This window comes from Mustelus asterias, chromosome 8 (genome assembly GCF_964213995.1).
Source record: "Mustelus asterias chromosome 8, sMusAst1.hap1.1, whole genome shotgun sequence".
In the NCBI taxonomy this organism is placed as follows: Eukaryota; Metazoa; Chordata; class Chondrichthyes; order Carcharhiniformes; family Triakidae; genus Mustelus; species Mustelus asterias.
In genome coordinates this window covers 57065544-57084727 of record NC_135808.1, presented here as the reverse complement: position 1 = coordinate 57084727, position 19184 = coordinate 57065544, and the positions used below count along the sequence as shown (strand labels likewise).

General features: G+C 42.5%; 1 protein-coding gene across 4 annotated transcripts in view; it reads right to left on the bottom strand.

The window, feature by feature from the left end:
* Positions 1-1543: 1543 nt before the first annotated feature.
* LOC144497183 (torsin-1A-interacting protein 1-like) overlaps positions 1544-19184 on the bottom strand; it is a 41507-nt gene continuing 23866 nt past the window's right edge. For 2 of the 4 annotated variants that reach the window (XM_078218053.1, XM_078218055.1), the window contains 5 exons: positions 17525-17611; positions 15757-15786; positions 14060-14137; positions 8946-9035; positions 1544-4697 (listed from right to left, as the gene is read on the bottom strand). In XM_078218053.1, the coding sequence (XP_078074179.1) occupies positions 3922-4697; positions 8946-9035; positions 14060-14137; positions 15757-15786; positions 17525-17611 (1061 nt within the window). In that variant the 3' untranslated portion in view covers positions 1544-3921. Of the gene's footprint in view, positions 4698-8314; positions 8345-8945; positions 9036-14059; positions 14138-15756; positions 15787-17524; positions 17612-19184 lie in introns of all 4 variants that reach the window. The other 2 variants (XM_078218052.1, XM_078218054.1) reach the window with 2 other exon arrangements.

Sequence of the window (19184 nt, the reverse complement as noted above, 5' to 3'; positions counted from 1 at the left end):
AGTCTTTGCTTGATTGATAGTGCATCAAACTCTCCTATCATTTTATCACATTTTATCCTCCTCCTCACTTAATCTAATTCAAAACACAACTACATTCATTGAATATGCAACTTCAAAACAACAGAAACAGAGCAGAGTTAACTAAGACTCAGAAAAGAAAAATCGCACAGACGCTAACACAGACAGCAACTCAAGTTTTCCTTATCAACTCGGCTTTCAGCTTTCCTCAAATTGCACTTGTTTTAAATATGCACTCAGAATACAGTAATTCAAACTTTTTTCCAGACTGTTCGTTAGCTTTTTCCAAACATATGTTGTCTGTTTCATAACTGAGTTTCCCACCATGCTTAGAGATGGATCTGTAAGAAGATTTTGCATTTTGCTAATTAGTTTAGGATATTTCTGGGTGAGGTGAAGGGATATAGTTCCTTCCACTCCCCATTCTGTAATACTACTCGCTTCCCCCTTGTTGTTTTGGCACAAAGGACCCCTTGAGGTTCTTTGTGGTGTGAGGGCTTGAGCTGACTCTTCTTGCCCTGTACAGTCTGTTCTGATGGGGTTCATGGGAGTGAGTGTGAGTGAGACAATTCTAACACATACTCGTCACGTGGGGGATTATCCCAGGGCCGTCCCTGTCCCCATGCTTATGGGCCTCATTTGTTACGCTTTCCCAATCTATATCACGGTCTAACAAGCTCCTCTGACCCTATAACAGAGACGTCCATCTGTCACTGTCTCCATCTACCCCTTGATTTTCAAAAACACACATCTTACCCCTTTGAACTGAGAGTTGCAACTTTAACTTGTTTATTTCCCTCTGATACTTTGTATGGTCAGTTGATTTCTGTTTCTGTTCTGTGTTTGACTTATGTAAGACTTTCACAACAGTCTGTAAGTTATTATACCTCTGCTCTATCTCCAGAATCCTCCGGTTAGCTGTGTCTCTTTCTCGCACAGTTCGCACTCTCTCTCAATCTGCTTTCTCAAACTGCATCTGCAACTGACACATATGTAACACTTGAATTTACTTCCGTTATTCAGCTTCTAAGCCTCTAACACACCATGTGTCAGTTTCCTGTTTTGCAGCACTTAACTGCTGCTTCAGTTCACCGATCTCAGCCTTTTTCTTACACAACTCTATTGCTGTGGCCTTAGTTAACTTGGAGGCACGATTCCCTTGTCCCCTTCCAGCTTCTTTCCAGTGCTGCTGACCAGTGGGTCCCTGAATCTCAAAAACCTTTTCAGCATATTCTACCCACTTTGGCCACTTGCATTCAGATACTCCTGGAGAACCTTCTGCCAGCCTTGTAGTTCACTAGCCATTTTCGATCTGTCTTTGTCCACCCACGTCATTTGATTCAATGTGGTGTGACTGGCAATCAGCCAACTTGACCACTGACCACCCAGGGATGCCCTCGAACTTGGGTCAACTTGGACAAAGCAATTGCTTCAACAACTCTTCTTTCATTTTATCCTCCTCTTCAGTTAACCTAATTCAAAACACAACTACATTCATTGAAGACACTCAAACTCTCAAATTATTGTACAAATCTCCTTTATTGTATTGTACCAAGTTACCACAAAATTACACCAGGCATCAAACTTTGTTATTCACAAAGAAACAAATCTCTGACTTATTTTGTTACACACAAAATAACTAGATTTTGACCTACTCTGTTATAAACACAAGTATTCAAAAGGTATCAGAACTTCACAAAATATCCAAACTCATGAGTTAAACTTAGACATACTATTTGTGGAGAGGCGAACTGAAGAGATTCCCTGCTGATGGGTTTTGTTCCAATATCTCTGAGTCCCAAACTTGCCTCTACAGTGGTTGATTCTGGGTTACTGCTGCCGATGTCTGTGTCTCTTCTCCTTATAGAGATCCTGCTGGCACTGATCATGCTCCCAGTCACATACTCCAAGGACAGGAACTAGTCAATCACTGTCTTTTTGTTCACGTACACTGCAAGTCGTGCCTCTGTCGGGAGGTCATAATTCTCTCAGGAACACAACACACAGGATCTGTGTTCAATCACTTTCTGTTCAAGGCATAGCAACAGGCACTGTCTAATCAATTCCTGTGTTTGTTCCATAACTGCACATCCTGTTCTTTGCTGCTCTCAGTCCTTAACCTGTTACAGAGTTAGCCCTTTTAAGCATCAGGCTTTCCTGGTGTCTTCACTTTGCTCATCTTTATGAATACCCATCAGGCTACACATTGATATTTAGAAGAATGAGAGGGATCTTATTGAGACATGCAAGATTCTTAGAGTACTTGATAAGGTGGATATCAGGAGGATGTTTCCTCTTGTGGGGGAGACTAGAACTAGACAGAGACAGATCAGCCATGATCTTGTCAAATGGCAGATCAGGCTTAAAGGGCCGAATGGCCTACTCCTACTCCTAAGTCCTATGCTCCAATTAACGTCAGTTCCATTTGTAAGGAAGATGCAAATTATTTGAATATGCTGACTTGTAAGATATGTTGCATATGTTCACTCCCATTGATGAGTTAATCTTTTTGTTGTTGTTGAATGGAGTACAGGAAAGACATTCATTAAGTGGGAAGTGAATTAAATATAAGAAACATCTGCATTTACATTGAGCCCATTGCACACAAGCAGCTAATGCAGCAGCCATCCTGAAACTGATAACAACAGACTGCCCATTTCATTGATGTGATGGCTGAGGGAAGAATGTTGACTCAGATACCAGGAAAGCTCTCTGATCTTTCCCCAATAGTGCTGTTCACCAACACTACCTAACAAAGCAGGCAGAATCTTCACTCAACCTCTTTTAACACCTTCGAAAGTCAAGAAAAACAAATGTACAACAAAGTTTTCCTACAAATTTTTAATTCAGATTTATTTAAGTACCTCCTCAAGGGTAATGGACAAGTATATAAAACACATTCATAAGAAATATATACAATCCCAATTTAAAGCATTATAATATTTTTGGAGTGGAAGCTAATCTTTGTACAACTGAGAAATGTTATATTTTGATTGCGGCTCCTTGTGGATTGGAAATCACCAAGAATGGGAATTTGAATGAGCCTGTACACTTGCTGCTTCCAAATCCCAGTTTAGGCCTTGCGTTCACTGCGGTCGCAGGGCTGACTCTTGGTTTTGGCCCATGATGCTCTTGAGCCAGCTGATAGGTGTGCAACAATGACCAAGCAAATTAGTAATTTCCTTGCTCTGCAAGGATTCTTGGACTCTGCTTGGCAGCTCTCTGCAGTAGCTTGTGGTGATCAGCAGCGCCTTACATGTAGGGTTGCCAACCTTCTAGGGACTAAAAATTAATATCCAGGATTAATGGCTTGGAGCAACCCAGGAGAAAAATCATTGGGGCATTTATTCATTATAAAAATACTGGAGTTAAGAAAGAAAGGATGCTTAACTGACAGTCAAGAATCATCCAATCAAGTAGTAAAGACTCAGTTGGAGGGTGAAGACCACGTGATAAAACCTCGAGTCAAAGCTGGAAACCAAACCAACGTGTGGTGCACTGCACAAGGGCTGCCATGCATGCCACTCCATCACTTGATTCCTTCGTGAAAGTTAGCTTGGCAGTTAAGACAGTATTACCAAAACATATAGTATCTCCAGTGGAGAAAAATTTTATCAATATAAATAATACAAACCTTTTAATAGCAAAATTCCAAAAAATTTGTTTTAAAAAATGTTTTGAGCTCTCACCATACCCCAAAAACATCAGATCCAGCTTCATAATAATACTAACAAAGTGGCATTTAGAAAAATATTCCACCAGTGATTTGGAGGATTCTTTTAGCAAGATAGTAGAGAAAAAAAAATCAATCTGATTTTCTGACTCAAGTAACAACTGACTTTTCACACACAAAGCACAATCAGCACAAAACAGTGATACATTCGAGATGCTAAACTCATCACTTCAAACTGGGCAGTCGCCACCTTCGATTTCCCTCTCCAGCCTGACCGGCAGCACCAGGTGGGAAATGCGGCTCCACAGGCCACCCAGTTTGTCTGCATCCATCACGTTGAACTCTCCCGGTTTATCAGAGCAGAACTTCCTCTTGAGAAAGTCCTGGACTGTCTCCTCCAAGTTTTTGAGAGGCAAGTCCGGGTTCAACGTTGGCTCGTCCAGCAAGACCGTGATCAACAGGGAGACATCCTTGAAGGCAGCATTTTCATGGTCACAGTACTTGTAGAACAGAAGGGTAGAAGGGGGTGGGAGATCCTGGAAGTGATGAATAATGACTGCCTTACTCCCCTTCTGGAATGCAGATGACAGCTGGTTGTCTAGCTCGAGCTTCACCATATCAGTGCTCAGTGATTTCTTGTCAGATCCATTGATTTCCAGGGTACTTGAATTAAAAACAGAAGCGTAAGCTTCACCTATCTTGCGTGTGAGGCATTGCATGGTTTCAATAGCATCCTGAGCAGCAGCAAACATGAGGATAACAGGCTGAGTGTGCACTGCTGTGCCAATGTGCTTCTTCAACAGAATACCGCTTCGTATCCACAGTTCATCCTGCTGATTTGGGAACATGGTCTTCATCTTTTCCCACTTGCCCAGGAAGAGCTTCTCTCTCTCCTTCAGCATTGGACGATCAGTCACCTTGGATATCCAAAGGCAAAATATACAGGCACCCAAAACTGCAGTCAGTCCCATAACTGGAATTACAAACCTCCAGAAGAATTTGGTTCCTAAGGAAAGATGAAATATACACGATCAGTTACTTATTTTTGTTCCAGGGATAGGTGATAGTATCAAGGTAGTCGAGAAGGCCTGAGGTTATTCAAGCAATCATTTCAGTGATTGAAATTCCCAATCTCAGGCACATTAGGCAAAATAAAATAACATAGCTTGAAGCAAATAATCAGAATTGATTCTACCTAAACGTCTGCTCAATAATATAGGTTTTTTGGTTTGGGATTCATCATATTTACAGTATTTACGATATTCTGGTCCCCTGCAATTTCTATTGCTCCATCACTGGCATCTATGCCTCCAGTTGCTGAGGCCCTAAGCTCCGGAATTCTATCTTAAACATTTCCACATCTTGCTCCTTCTTTTAAAACACTGCTTAAAACCCAGTCATCTGTCTTAGTACCCTCTAATTAGACTCCGTGTCAAATTTTATTTGATAATTGTTCTGTTAAAACCTGTAAATAAAAGCTGTAATTGTTACAGTGGAGATTCTGTAATCTCCACTGATTACAAAATGGCATTAACACAAAAGAATAACTCATACAAAGTTGTAACTTCCTATATTGGTCACCTGTTCTCCCCTCATGGCTTCTCTTGAAAACAGTCTACAACAACCACAGGAACCAAACAGCAGGAAGACACCAAAATGCTCCAACAGTTAATATGATCATGATCTTGCATATTTCCCATATTTTATGATTCCCTGACAGATCAAAAATCTCTCTAGCCCAGCCTTGAATATATTCAATGATGAGCATCCACAACCCTCTGTGAGAGAGAATTCCAAAAATCCACAACCCACCAGTGACCCCACCCCACACACACACAAAGCATAGATTCACAAGCCAGGGGGAATAAACTCAGTATCTATCCTATCACGTCCCTTCAGAATCTTGTGGATTACCCGTGTTCACTATGGCTACATTGGCGTCCAGTCAAGCAACATGTTGATTTTAAAATTCCCATAATTTGTTTCCAAATACTCCCCTGGACTCGCCCCTTTCTATCTCTGCAACCTGCTTCAGTCCCGGAATCTTCCATAATATCTGCATTCCTCTAATTCTGGACTCTTGAGCATCCCTGATTTTAATTGCTCCACCATTGGTAACTCTGCCTTAAGAACATTAAAACTAGGAGCAAAGGTAGACCAAATATCCCACCGTGCCTTCTCCGCCACTCAATATGATCATGGCTGATCTTCAACTTAAAACTCCCAATTTCCCACCTGTTCCCTTTACCCCTTAAATCCTTGAGAGACCAAAAAAAATCTGTCAAGCTCAGGCATGAATATATTCAATGACGGAGCATGCACGAGCCTCTGGGGTGGACAATTCCAAATATTCCAGCAATAGTACTGAAGACTTGTACTCCAGAATTGCAACGCCCCTAGCCAAGCTGTTCCAGTGCAGCTACAACACTGACTGTATACTACTGTGCCGTCACCTCTGTTGGGTCTATCCTGCTGGTGACACAGTACATACCCAGGAACATTGATGTCTGGGACATTATCTGTAAGGTATGATTCCATGAGTAGGATTATGTCAGGCTGTTGCTTGACTACTCTGTGAGACAGCTCTCCCAATTTTGGCACAAGTCCCCAGATGTTAGTCAGGATTCAAAGCTGGTCTACGTTACCAAGTCCATGAATCATATTATACACCGCAATTGGATCGCCCCTTTAATCTTCTATATTCAAGACATTATAATATTCTATATTCAAGACAATATAAGCCAGGTCTATTCAACCTGTCTCCATAATTTAACACTTTTAACCCTGGTATGATTCCCAGTAATCTGCACCGCACTCCAAGAGCAAAATATACTTCCTAAGGTGTGATGCCTAGAACAGAATGCCATATCCCAGATAGGGTCTGGACCAGAGTTCTGCACGACTGTATGATAACATCCATCCCTTTGTATTCCAGCCCTTCAGAATGCTAACATTCCATTAACCATTTTACCCGTCGACTAAATGAATGATTTCTCATTATTCAGAGAGAGGTCTGTTTCTCTCAAATCCAAAATAGATGGCCTCGCGATTCCACACATTGAACTCCATCTGCCACAGTTTTGTCTGCCCATATGATTAGTCAGAGATGACCTACAGTTTGCAAATTTGTGCTCCCATCTACACTATTCATTGACCAACCTAAATTAATGTAGTCAGCAAACTTAAATGTATGATTCTCTATTGTTACAACCAAATCATTTATAAATAAAGTGAAAGGTTGAGGCCCCAGTACAGCTTCTTGGGGGTGGAGGTCGTGGGGACATAACTATTCAAACCCTGCCAATTTGGGTACACACAGGGTTTATCTCCTACCTCTAAAACCCATTTCCTATCCAAGCCAACAGGTTTCCTCTAATTTCAGGCATCCTTACTTTTATTAACAATTTCCTAAGTGGCTCCCATTATTAATTTGTCAATGCAGCTGGAGCTTACTCTATCTTTGTGTAAATTTCATGCAAGAAAATAGAACTTTTCCCAATTTTGGGCACCCAGATCAGCAATAACCATCAGTTACCAGTTATCAATAAGAGACACTCTAACCACTCCCCCTTTACATTCAATGGTGTTACCATCACTGAATCCCCCACTGTCAACATCCTTGGGGTTACCATTGGTCAGAAACTCAACTGGACTCACCACATAAACACAGTGGCTACAAGGGCAGGTCAGAGGCTAGGAATACTGCAGCGAGTAACTCACCTCCTGACTCCCCAAAGCCTATCCACCATCTACAAGGCACAAGTCAGGAGTGTGATGGAATATTCTCCACTTGCCGGGATGGGTGCAGCTCCAACAACACTCAAGAAGCTTGACACCATCCAGGACAAAGCAAACCGCTTGATTGGCACCACATCCACAAACATCCACTCCCTCCACCACTGATGCTCAATAACAGCAGTGTGTACTATCTACAAGATGCACTGCAGCAATTCATCAAAGATCCTTAGACAGCACTTTCCAAACCCAAGACCACATCCATCTAGAAGGGCAAGGGCAGCAGATACATCGGAACACCACCACCTGCAAGTTCCCCTCCAAGCCACTCACCATCCTGACTTGGAAATATATCGCCATTCCTTCACTGTCACTGGGTTAAAATCCTGGAATTCCCTCCCTAATGGCATTGTGAGTCAACCCACAGCACATGGAGTGCAGCGATTCAAGAAGGCAGCTCACCACCACCTTCTCAAGGGCAACTAGGGATGGAGCAATAAATGCTGGCCAGCCAGCAACACCCATGTCCCAAGAATGAATTTAAAATACCCATAAAAACAACAGCTCCCCGATCTGTTCCTACAATATATCCAATCACTTCAATCTTGGGGAACTCTTCCTAAAGACACCGGTGCATCAAGTTACTACTTTCCACACCAGTCATCCTGCCACCTCTCTAAAACTGATAGTTAATGTCAACTGAATGAAGATCTGCCCTATGTACTTATGCCTACTGGAACCTGGGATGACATTAAATTTGACCAATAATCCTTACAGGCAGCAGGTTTTCTTTTAAGCCCAAAAACAAATACATTGATATTTTTAAAGCTCCACCACTCTTGCATTTAAGTTAATAGTTTGTTCTCCAATGAGTATCACTCAGTTTACCTTTGTGTGTTGATTCTTTGATTCCATAATCTGCAGAAGTGACAACAATTTTAGAACTAATAAAGAAATGAAACACAAAGGTTTATCTGAAAAATAACATGATACACAGCCCCCTCATGCCTACTCTAGCAGTGTACCATATACCCTTCCCAGGATAACATCTCCATTTCCTCAGCAACCATCTTTGAAGTTTCTTAGAACCCGATTACTGATTTTAGAAAGATTCTACTCACCAAATTTATGGCAGTGTGGTCTTTAAACATTGAATGATGTCACCTGGTGACATGACATTTAAGTTTACCAGGTCTTCCAGCAGATTGCTCACTCATCAACAGCTTCTGCTCATTCTAGAGGACAATACTGAGGGTTGGATGGTGTGGGGAGTCAATTCTCAATTCTGGGATCTGATGAGTGAGAACCATTGCATATCTCCCCTTCCTGCAATAAGGGTGCTCTGCGAAATGTCAATGATCAGTGTACTGAGGAAGGCATGTGTTCTGGCTACACTCCAGTATCAGATATTTATGTACAATGGTGCATTTTTCAACCCGATGCTTGAAAGAATGAGAAAACCCAATCACACCTAACAAAGTCAAACTTGTCACTCCCAAAACAGCTTGTTATAACTTACCTGCTACACTCGGCCTGATGAACTGTCCACTTTGTTTTGAATCAGTGTAGTTCTGTCTCTCCCTGTAGTTCATGGGTTGGCGAATATCAGCTATGGGAAGGAAAAAATAAATGGAAAATTATTAGGGCGCAGCAAAACATGGGCATTTAAAGTATCTTCCCTAATATATTTAATTTCAAGGACGATCTCTTCATTTGGCACGTTTGTAATCTGAAATCTCTCTCTGCTCCTATCGGGGGACTGCAGGAAAGACTCGTAATCATTACAATACAGGGTAGTGTTACAATATGGAGCTCCCCTAGTTTTTGAGTAGCTGATGTACAGAAGAGCCACTCCATCCAGATGACACCAAATATATCTTCAGTGAATGAAGCAATGTTGTTTCAATATAGTTTAATTGTTAATTTACATTGAGTAATTTACATTACTCCACAATGGAGTAACATTTTAATGCTAGGAAAATGTACAGTGCTCCTTCGATATTTCCAATACCCCCGTATATGCTGAGATTAACTCAAACACTTCCATGGAGGAAAAACACATCCATCAAGAGGGAAGGTCCCCATCTCAATGCTTTGCTTCTCACACATTGTCACTAATTGAACTTCATTATTTTCCAGCCAATTCACGAGATTTCCACATATTTGTTTTGAGTAAAAGGCCAGAACACTTACTTTTTATAGTATTCCTGGTCATTAAAACGGAATGGAAAACTTTTTCCAATTCTTCCTTAAGATGTTAGCTTTTCCCCGGAGTATATTTTGACTTTTCACTACCTCAATCAAATTGGGTCATTTTACAATCGAGTCTTGATAGCAGGTACAAAAATACAAATGGCACCACAGTCCTAACTGGAGGTACACGCAAATGCATACACTATAGAGAGGACAACAATGTGTTCAGCACCAGGATCATTTTGCCCCTCACTAAACCTGGGGAACAGCGGCCAATTTGGTGTCTATAGTAATCTTTTCACTGAGATCAGCTGACTCCTGAGATCTGGTCTGTGTGGCTTAGCTGTTCACTGTGCCAACTTGTTAGGTCACCAAGAGAATCATAGAATGGTTACAGCTCGGGAAGAGACCATTCGGCCTGTTGTGTCCATGTTAGATCTTTACAAGAGCAACTCAGCTAATCACAAACTCATGCCCTTTCCCTGTAGCCTCGGAAATCTCTCTCTTCAGGTTCTTATTCAATTCCATTTTGGAAGCCACAATTCAATTTCGTCTCCTCAACACACACAATCAGTGCATTCCACATCCTGCATACACAAGTTCGTCACCCTTTGTTCTTTTGCTGATAACTTTAAGTTGCTATCTTCTGGTTCTCAACCCTTCACCAATGGGAACTGTTTTCTCTACGTATTCTGTCTGGATAGAAGTGTTCAAATTATGAGCAGGCCATCAAATTTCTGATCAACCTCTAAGGAAAACAACCCAATTTCTCCAATCTATCTACAAAATTGAAGTTCTTCATTCCTGGAAGCTTTCTCTTAAATCTTAACTTCATCGCATCTAAAGCTTCCACACCTTCCTAACTGCCTCTCCTCATTCTTCCTACCAAAACGTATCAGTTCACACTTCTCTATATTAAATTTGATCTGCCAGATCATTCCACCGGCCTATGTCTTTTTGAAGTCTGTCAATATCCTCCTACTTTAATGTAATCTGCAAATTTTGAAATTATGCCTGGTACACCCAAGTCCAGATCATCAATATACATCACATAAAACAGTGATGTTGTTGTTTCTGAACTCTAATCTGAAAAGATTCAGTCCTTGACACCTCCAGGACATCCTCTCCTTCTAGCACTGCAATATTCTCTGTAATCAATACTGTCACCCCTCGCCCTTTCTTTTCTTCATCTTTCCTGAACATCCTATCCAGGAATATTTGAACCTAATCCTGCTACTAATCCGCATTCTTCAAGCTCCCACCCAGTGCCTGACACTTTGTATCCACCAAATCGAGCCTGAGCACCAAACACATCATAACAGTTTATCCTGACAGTTCCTGCACGCAGCCTCTGAGACACGTAGTTAGCCTTCATAGAAATCATAGAAACCCTACATTGCAGAAGGAGGCCATTCGGCCCATCGAGTCTGCACCGACCACAATCCCACCCAGGCCCTACCCCCACATATTTTACCCGCTAATCCCTCTAACCTACGCATCCCAGGACTCTAAGGGGCAATTTTTAACCTGGCCAATCAACCTAACCCGCACATCTTTGGACTGTGGGAGGAAACCGGAGCACCCGGAGGAAACCCACGCAGACACGAGGAGAATGTGCAAACTCCACACAGACAGTGACCCGAGCCGGGAATCGAACCCGGGACCCTGGAGCTGTGAAGCAGCAGTGCTAACCACCCCTTGTTGATGTCATTGGTGAACACAGCTGCTGCAAGTCCATACATGGTATCATTTGCTCACTCAATTGCCTCCTCCATTGTTTTAGACTTCAGAATCTGCATTACTGATCCAAAAGTCTCCTCTCTGGCGATAATCATATTTTCCTTCACATCCCCAATCCCGCCTTCTTTTGAACCAAGTCTCAGATGTCCACACATTATATCTTTTCTATATGGCTATCTATCAACAAAGGAGGAGACTGCAGCTGGGAACAGCCACATTTCTTTAATTGCTCCTTCACACTTTACTTTCAGCACTACTCCCATTCACAATAAAAAGACATTGACAATAGAAAAATATAAATCTTCCCAAACATACTCATTTATGACACACAAGCAGCTAGACACCAAATCCCAAATGTACAGACCCTATCAGCAGATTACAACCTACCCAATTCTCAGACTAACTCAAAAGGAGAAAAGTCACATGCACAATTCTGTGGAAATGCTCAGGTTGCTGAACGCAAATAATGTAAATCATCTGAAAATCAAAGATTATGGACCAAAACTTCAATTGAGTGTCACAACCACTCAGTGGAATCAAGGTCATGCTCAAGTGAGCAACAGGTCCAGCAGCATTTAACCTAGAGATCCTCAAACCCTGAGGTGATCCAAAAAAGTCTGAACCTGGTCGAAGGGCCTTCGAAGTGGGAGACAGATGCCTCCTTCATGGTCACTCACTGCTGCTGATGAGATTGACAAACATTCACTTTGAAGAAAATGGATAACCTGTTGAATGGTTTTCTTGCAAATACTATGTACCAGGCTCATTGGGGGGCTAAACGTAGCACAGATTTTTAAAAAAATTGTGCATCATAATCAACTTCCACTGATGCAAGTTGCCACTAAGCCACCAAAGTGGCCATCTAACGCTGTTATGGCTTGGACTGAGCTTTTACAGAAATCCCTGGAGTACAGGATTCCTAATGCTTCTTGAACCAATCTAGTCTTCCGAAGAAAAGCTTTCTTGACAGAGGAACTCTATTATTGGTCAGTGAAAAGTAGGAACACCTGGAATGCAGACATATGGAATGACATAAAACAATGCCCTGTACAATACCGATGTCTCGCCACCCATGTCTCAAAAGTCCAGACGATCACTAAATGCCACCATTTAGTACCACAACACCTCACATCAGATAATTAGTTCTAACCAAAGGTGGAATTGCCTTAAAGTCAACTTCTGAAGGTTTTTTTTTTAGAAACCGCCCCAAGTTACTCTTGAGGAGGTGGTGGTAAACCTTTGCAGCCCCTGAGGTGTGAGTACACCCAAAGTGCTGTTAGGTAGAGAATTCCTGTATTTTGACCCAGCGACAGTGAAGGAATGACAATGTATTTCCGGGCCAGGATGTTGAGTGACTTGGAGGGAAACATTCAGGTGGTGGGGTTCCCAGGATCTGCTGTTCTTATCCTTCTAGATGTTAGTGGAAGGTGCTGCCTAAGGAACCTTGGTGAGTTCTTGCAGCGCAACTTATAAATGGTACACATGGCTGCCACTGTTTGTCGGTGGTGGGGGGAGATTGATGTTTGTGGAGGGGGTAGCAATCAAGTGGGCTGCTCCGTCCTGCATGGTGTTGAGCTTCTGGTGTGTTGTAGGAGCTGCAATCAACCAGATGAGCTGCAATCAACCAGATGACCAGATGGTCAAGAGGTGAGTTACTCGCCACAGGATTCCTAGCCTTTGACTTGCTCTGGTAGCCACAGTATTTATACGGCTAGTCCAGTTCAGTTACTGGTCAATGGTAACCCCCAGGATATTGATGGTAATGCCACTGAACGTCAAGGGTGTTGGTTAGGTCCTCTCTTGTTGGAAATGGTCATTGTCTGACACTTGTGTGGCACAAATGTTAATTGCCACTTGTCAGCCCTAGCCTGGATATTGTCCAGCTCCTATTGCATTTGGACATGAACTGCTTCAGTATCTGAAAAGCCACAAATGGTGCTGAACATTGCACACAAACATCCCCAATCTGACCTTCTGATGGAAGGGAGGTCACTGATGAAACAGCTGAAGATGATTGACCTCCAACCATTACAACCATCTTTCTTTGTGCCAGGTATAACTCTAACCAGTGGAGGACGTTCCCCTGATTACCATTGACTCCAGTTTTGCTAGGGCTGCCTTATTCAGTCAAATGCTGCCTTGATGTCAAGGGCAGTCACTCTTTCTTCATCTCTGGCATTCAGGTCTTTTGTCCAAGTTTAAACCAAGGCTATAACGAAGTTAAGAGCTGAGTGACCCTGGCGGAATCCAAATTGAGCATCCGTGAGCAGGTTATTGCTAAGTGCCACTTGATAGCTTTTCTGATGACCCCTTCCACCACTTTGCTGATGATCGAGAGTAGACTGATGGGATGGGAATCAGCTGGGTAGACGCCAGTGTTGCATCTGTACTGGAACAACTTAGCTAGGGATACGTCAAGTTCTGGAGCACAAATCTTCAGGACTATTACCAGAATATTGTCAGGGCCCATCGTCTTTGCAGTATCCAGCGCCTTCAGCCGTTTCTTGATATCACACGGAGTGAATCTTATTGGCTGAAAATTGACATCTGTGATGCTGGGGATCTCCAAAGGTGACTGAGATGGTCCAGAAAGTTGAAACACCATCTACATATCATTTACATGTCTTATTACATATGGAGAAAATATATATGTTCAATAAATGTGCACTTGCATGACTCACATACGTGACTCAAACATACCTTGAGCTGGGCCTGAAAACGGTAACTGAGATTTTCGTTGAAAAATGATTGGCCTACTGCCAGCTGAAGGAAATGGACCTGCAAAAGAAAAAAAATTCCATAGTCCTCAGAGTAAAATCTATTCACCTTTTTGACCTCTGGATTAAAATTGACAGGAATGCAGGCTCTGAGCCTAATATAACATGGACACATGCACAGTTAATTAAAAAAATTTTTTAAAACTAGGTAATTTTGACAACTGTTTAAAGTTTATTTATTAGTGTCACAAGTAGGCTTACATTAACACTGCAATGAAGTTACTGTGAAAATCCCCTAGTTGCCACACTCCAGCAGCTGTTGAACTCGGATCCCTGGAGCTGTCAGGCAACAATGCTGACCACTGAGCCACCAGGCTGCCTTTGAAGGAGGCCATCCGACCCATCGAGTCTGTTTTAAAGTTTATTTATTAGTATCACAAGTGGATTTGCAGTAACGCTGCAATGAAGTTACTGTGAAAATCCCCTAGTCTCCGGCGCCTGCTCAGGTACACCGAGGGAGAATTTAGCATGGCCAATGCACCTAACCACAATCCTTTGGACCGTGGGAGGAAACCGGAGCACCCGGAGGAAACCCACGCAGACACGGGGAGAATGTACAGACTCCATACAAACAGTGACCCAAGCTGGGAATCGAACCTGGCTCCCTGGCTCTGTGAGGCAGCAGTGCTAACCACTGTGCCACCGTGATTGCTCAGCACTCATTGCTTTCAGACGGACTGGAGGTGCAGTCAACATGCTGAGATGCAATTTGACAAATGGGCAGAATCACTGCAGCCACATACATCTCCCTCATGCAGATTTTCAAAGTTCAGGAATAATGTGGGTCATGTAGAGGCCCTGTACACAATTTCCAACACGTCTGACTTCAATCGTGACTACAAATAATCGTGGTCATTTCCATGTACAGCCTTAAAGTTGACAGTAAATTGTGAGACGAAAAGTAAATGCTGACACCACAAGTCACAACCTGCTTCGATTTGAGTACATGTCCATAACCTCGACAGTCTGCCTCCTACCTCCTAACCTATTGATCAAGCCAATAGGTTGCTTCTGATTTAATCTTTATTAACAGTTCTTTAAGTGACTCCTGCTATAATTTAAATAATGCAACTAGAACTACTTTCATTTTTGTGCAAATTTAATGCTAGAAAATAGAGTGCTTCCCGTTTTGGTCACCCAGCATCAGCAACAAGCACTCCAGCTCAGCAATAATTGCCAGTTACACGTAAACTGTAGCTTCCTCTGCTCTGCTCTAACAATGTGCCTCTGCCGTCCCAACCTCAGGCGAGCTCTCCCGACAACATCACTGCACTAATTCCTGCCTTCTACACAAATCATCTGCAGCCTCTCTGTGTAAGATGATCAATTAGTGATGAATGAAGGTGGATTTTCTCTGGGAAAGAGTCCTTACAGGCAACAGGAAAAGTCTTTCTTTAAAGCCCAAAATAAGCTCCTCATTTACCATAACAAATAAATTCCACTTATGCCAATGAAAAATCTTCCATGTGGTGTCCCTGAATCATACACTTTGCGCAATGGAAAGAAGCTGACTTGCATGTATTTATATTTGTGTTTATATTTTACAGCTCCACCAAATTGTACCATCTTGTATTTTAGAGTTAGTATTTTGTTCTCCAATGGGTATCTGACTTAATTTACCTTTGAGTGCCGTTTGTTTGGTTCCATAATCTGCAAGAGAGAAAGGATGACAATTTGAGCACGAGTAACAAAAACTTATAAACAAAAGTATATTTGCAAAAATAACATGCATGGCCCCCTTGAGCCAATAGTGAACTGTACATCAAAATTGTTCTATCCACGAAAAAGAAAAACAAATTCAATTTGGCCAATTCCTGCCATCAGTCTATGCTCAATCATCAGCAATGTGATGGAAGATGTCGTCAACAATGTTATTAAGCAGCATTCACCAATATCCAGATCACCAATGTTCAGTTTGGGTTCTGGCAGAATCAGTCAGCTCCAAAACTCATCACAGCCTTGGTCCAAACATGAACAGAAGAGCCAAGTCCCAGGAGGTGAGATAAGAGTGACTGTCCTTGATGTCAAGGCAAGGTAAAGTCCTCATGGTCCCAGCTGACCATAGGCTGTTCATCCCTTTGAGGGGGGAGAGCTGACTGGTGGTGATTTAACCTGAGGTTCATTTAGCATCACATAACCAAGGCATCGTTTGGTTGAATGTGGCATTTAGAAATTCCAGTGAAATTTAAATCAATGAAAACTAGGGGGAAATCTCACTGGAGTCATACCGAGCTAAAAGGAAGATGGTTGCAATAGTTGAAGACAAATCATCTCAGCTTCAGGACATTATGGCGGAAATTCCTCATGACCTAGGCACAACATCGATGAAGCCACTTCATCAATGACCTTCCCTCTATTATAGGGTCAGAAGTTGGTTAGAAGTAGAAATGATGATTGCACAAGTGTTCAGTTCCATTCATGATTCCTGAAATACTGACACATCTGTTCCCACACGCAACAAGACCTGGACAACATTCAGGCTCGAGCTGATAAATGGCAAGTAATATTAGGACTACATAAGTGTCAGATAATAACCATCTCCAACAAGATAGAAACTAACCATCTCCCTTTGAGAATCAACAGCATTATCATCTATGAATCTTCCATAATCAACATCCAAGGGATTACCACTATATAGAAACATAACTGGACTAGTCATATAAATACTGTAGTTACAAGAGCAGGCCCGAGCCTGGGACTTCTATGGCGAGTAACTTACCTCCTGACCTGTTCAGTATCTACAAATCTCAAGTCAGGGGTGTGATGGAAAACTCTCCACTTGCCTGGATGAGTGCAGCACAACAAGAAGCTTGACAACATCCAGGACAAAGCAGTCTGCTTTATTGGCACCTGTCCACAAACATTCTCTCCCTCCACCACCGACGAACATCAACAAGATGCACTGATCTTATTGAATTGTAGAGTAAGCTCGATAGACTGAAAGGCTTATTCATGCTCCTATTTCTTATGATCACAGGATCTTACGATACACGGCAACTTCAATTTCCAACAGATTGCCCACTCATCATCATGCAGCTACTGCTCATTCTAGATGCTTAAAGGTTAGACGGTTGGGAGTTCAAGTACGAACTGCTTCCGTGTCAACTCTGGGATCCTAACAGTGAGTAAAGGGCACAGTCATGGCAAATCCTTTCTTCTTGTTGGCATGAAGGGTGCTCCTTGAAATGTCATTTACTGGTCCTTTATGAACCGTACTGAGAAAAAACACATTCTGCCATTGGCTGCACTCCAATAACATGAAAATAGCCATCACCAGACACTTGTGCCTAGTGGTATATTATATAACCCAATTCTCCAATGAATTAGAAATTCAATCAGACATTACAATGCAAGGATTATCACTCCTAAAGAGCTTGGTACAGCTTACCTGCCACTCTCGGCCTGGAAAGCCTCATACATGATGGTTTAGTGCAGTTCTGGGACTCCCTATAACTCATGGATTGGTAAATGTCAGCTATAGGAAGGAAAGAATAAACAGTAGATAATGTTAGGGTAAAGTATGGACATTTAAAGTACCTCCTCCAATATGTTCGATAAAAGAAAATACATTTGGCACGTTTATTATTGGACACCTCATGGCCAGAATTTTCCAGCAGCTCACACTGGCGGAATTTTCTATTCCTACCGTGGTGCACCCCCATCGCGAGTTTCTGATGGAGTGGGGTGCAGTCAATGGGAAATCCCATCGACAGCAGCGGGACCAGAAGGTCCTGCCATCAGCAAATGGCACGCTGCCTCCCGCTGCGAGAAACACGCCGCGGGGAGGCCAGAGAATCTCCCATGTTCTGGATGAGGGAGGGCATAATTGTCCTAAAGCGAGCACAGTAAAGGTCCCAGATATGAGGGAGCTGGGCAAAGAAGAGAGATTGAGTAGGCTAGGATTATATTCCCTGAAGTTTAGAAGAATGGGAAATTATCTATTTGAAACACATAAAACTGTTAAGGGACTTGACAGGGTAGCGGGGAGGTGGTAGTATAGTGGCATTGTCACTGGACCAGTAATCCAGAGACCCAGGGTAGCACTCCGGGGAACTGGGTTCAAATCCCACCGTGGCAGATGGTCAAATTTGAATTCGATAAAAATCTGAATTAAATGTCTAATGATGACCATGAAACCAATGTCAATTCCCATCTGGGAAATCTGCCACCCGTACCTGGTCTGGCCTACATGTGACTCCGGCCCCACAGCAATAGAAACATAGAAAATAGGCGCAGGAGTAGGCCATTCGGCCCTTTGAGCCTGCACCACCATTCAATATGATTATGGTTGATCATGCACTTTCAGTATCCCACTCCTGCTTTCTCTCCATACCCTTTGATCCCTTTAACCATAAGGGCCATGTCCAGCTCCCCCTTAAAACTATCTAACAAACTGGCCCCAGTTTCTGTGGTAGAGAATTCCACAGATTGACAATTCTGAGTGAAGAAATTCTTCCTCATCTCAGTCCTGAATGGCTTACCCCTTATTCTTAGACTGTGACCATTAGTTTTGCACTTCCCCAACATCAGGAACATTTTTCCCTCATCTAGCCTGTCCAGTCCCATCAGGATTTTATATGTTTTTATGCGATCCCCTCTCGTTCTTCTAAATTCCAGTGAGTACAAGCCCAGTTGATCCAGTCTCTCTTCATATATCAGTCCTGCCATTTCAGGAGTCAGTCTGGTGAACCTTCGCTGGACTCTGTCAATAACAAGAATGTCCTTCCTCAGACTAGGAGACCAAAACTGCACACAATAATCAAGGTGTGACCTCACCAAGGCCCTGTATAACTGCAGCAAGACATCCTTACTCCTACACTCAAATCCTCTTGCCATGAAGGCCAACATGCCATTAGCTTTCCTCACAGCCTGCTGTACCTGCATGTCGACCTTCAGCAACTGTTCCACCATGACACCCAGATCATGTTGCACTTCCTCTTTTAATAAACTGCCACCATTCAAATAATAATCTTCCTTCCAGTTTTTGCCACCAAAGTGGATAACCTCACATTTATCCACATTATATTGCATTTGCCAAGTATTTGCCC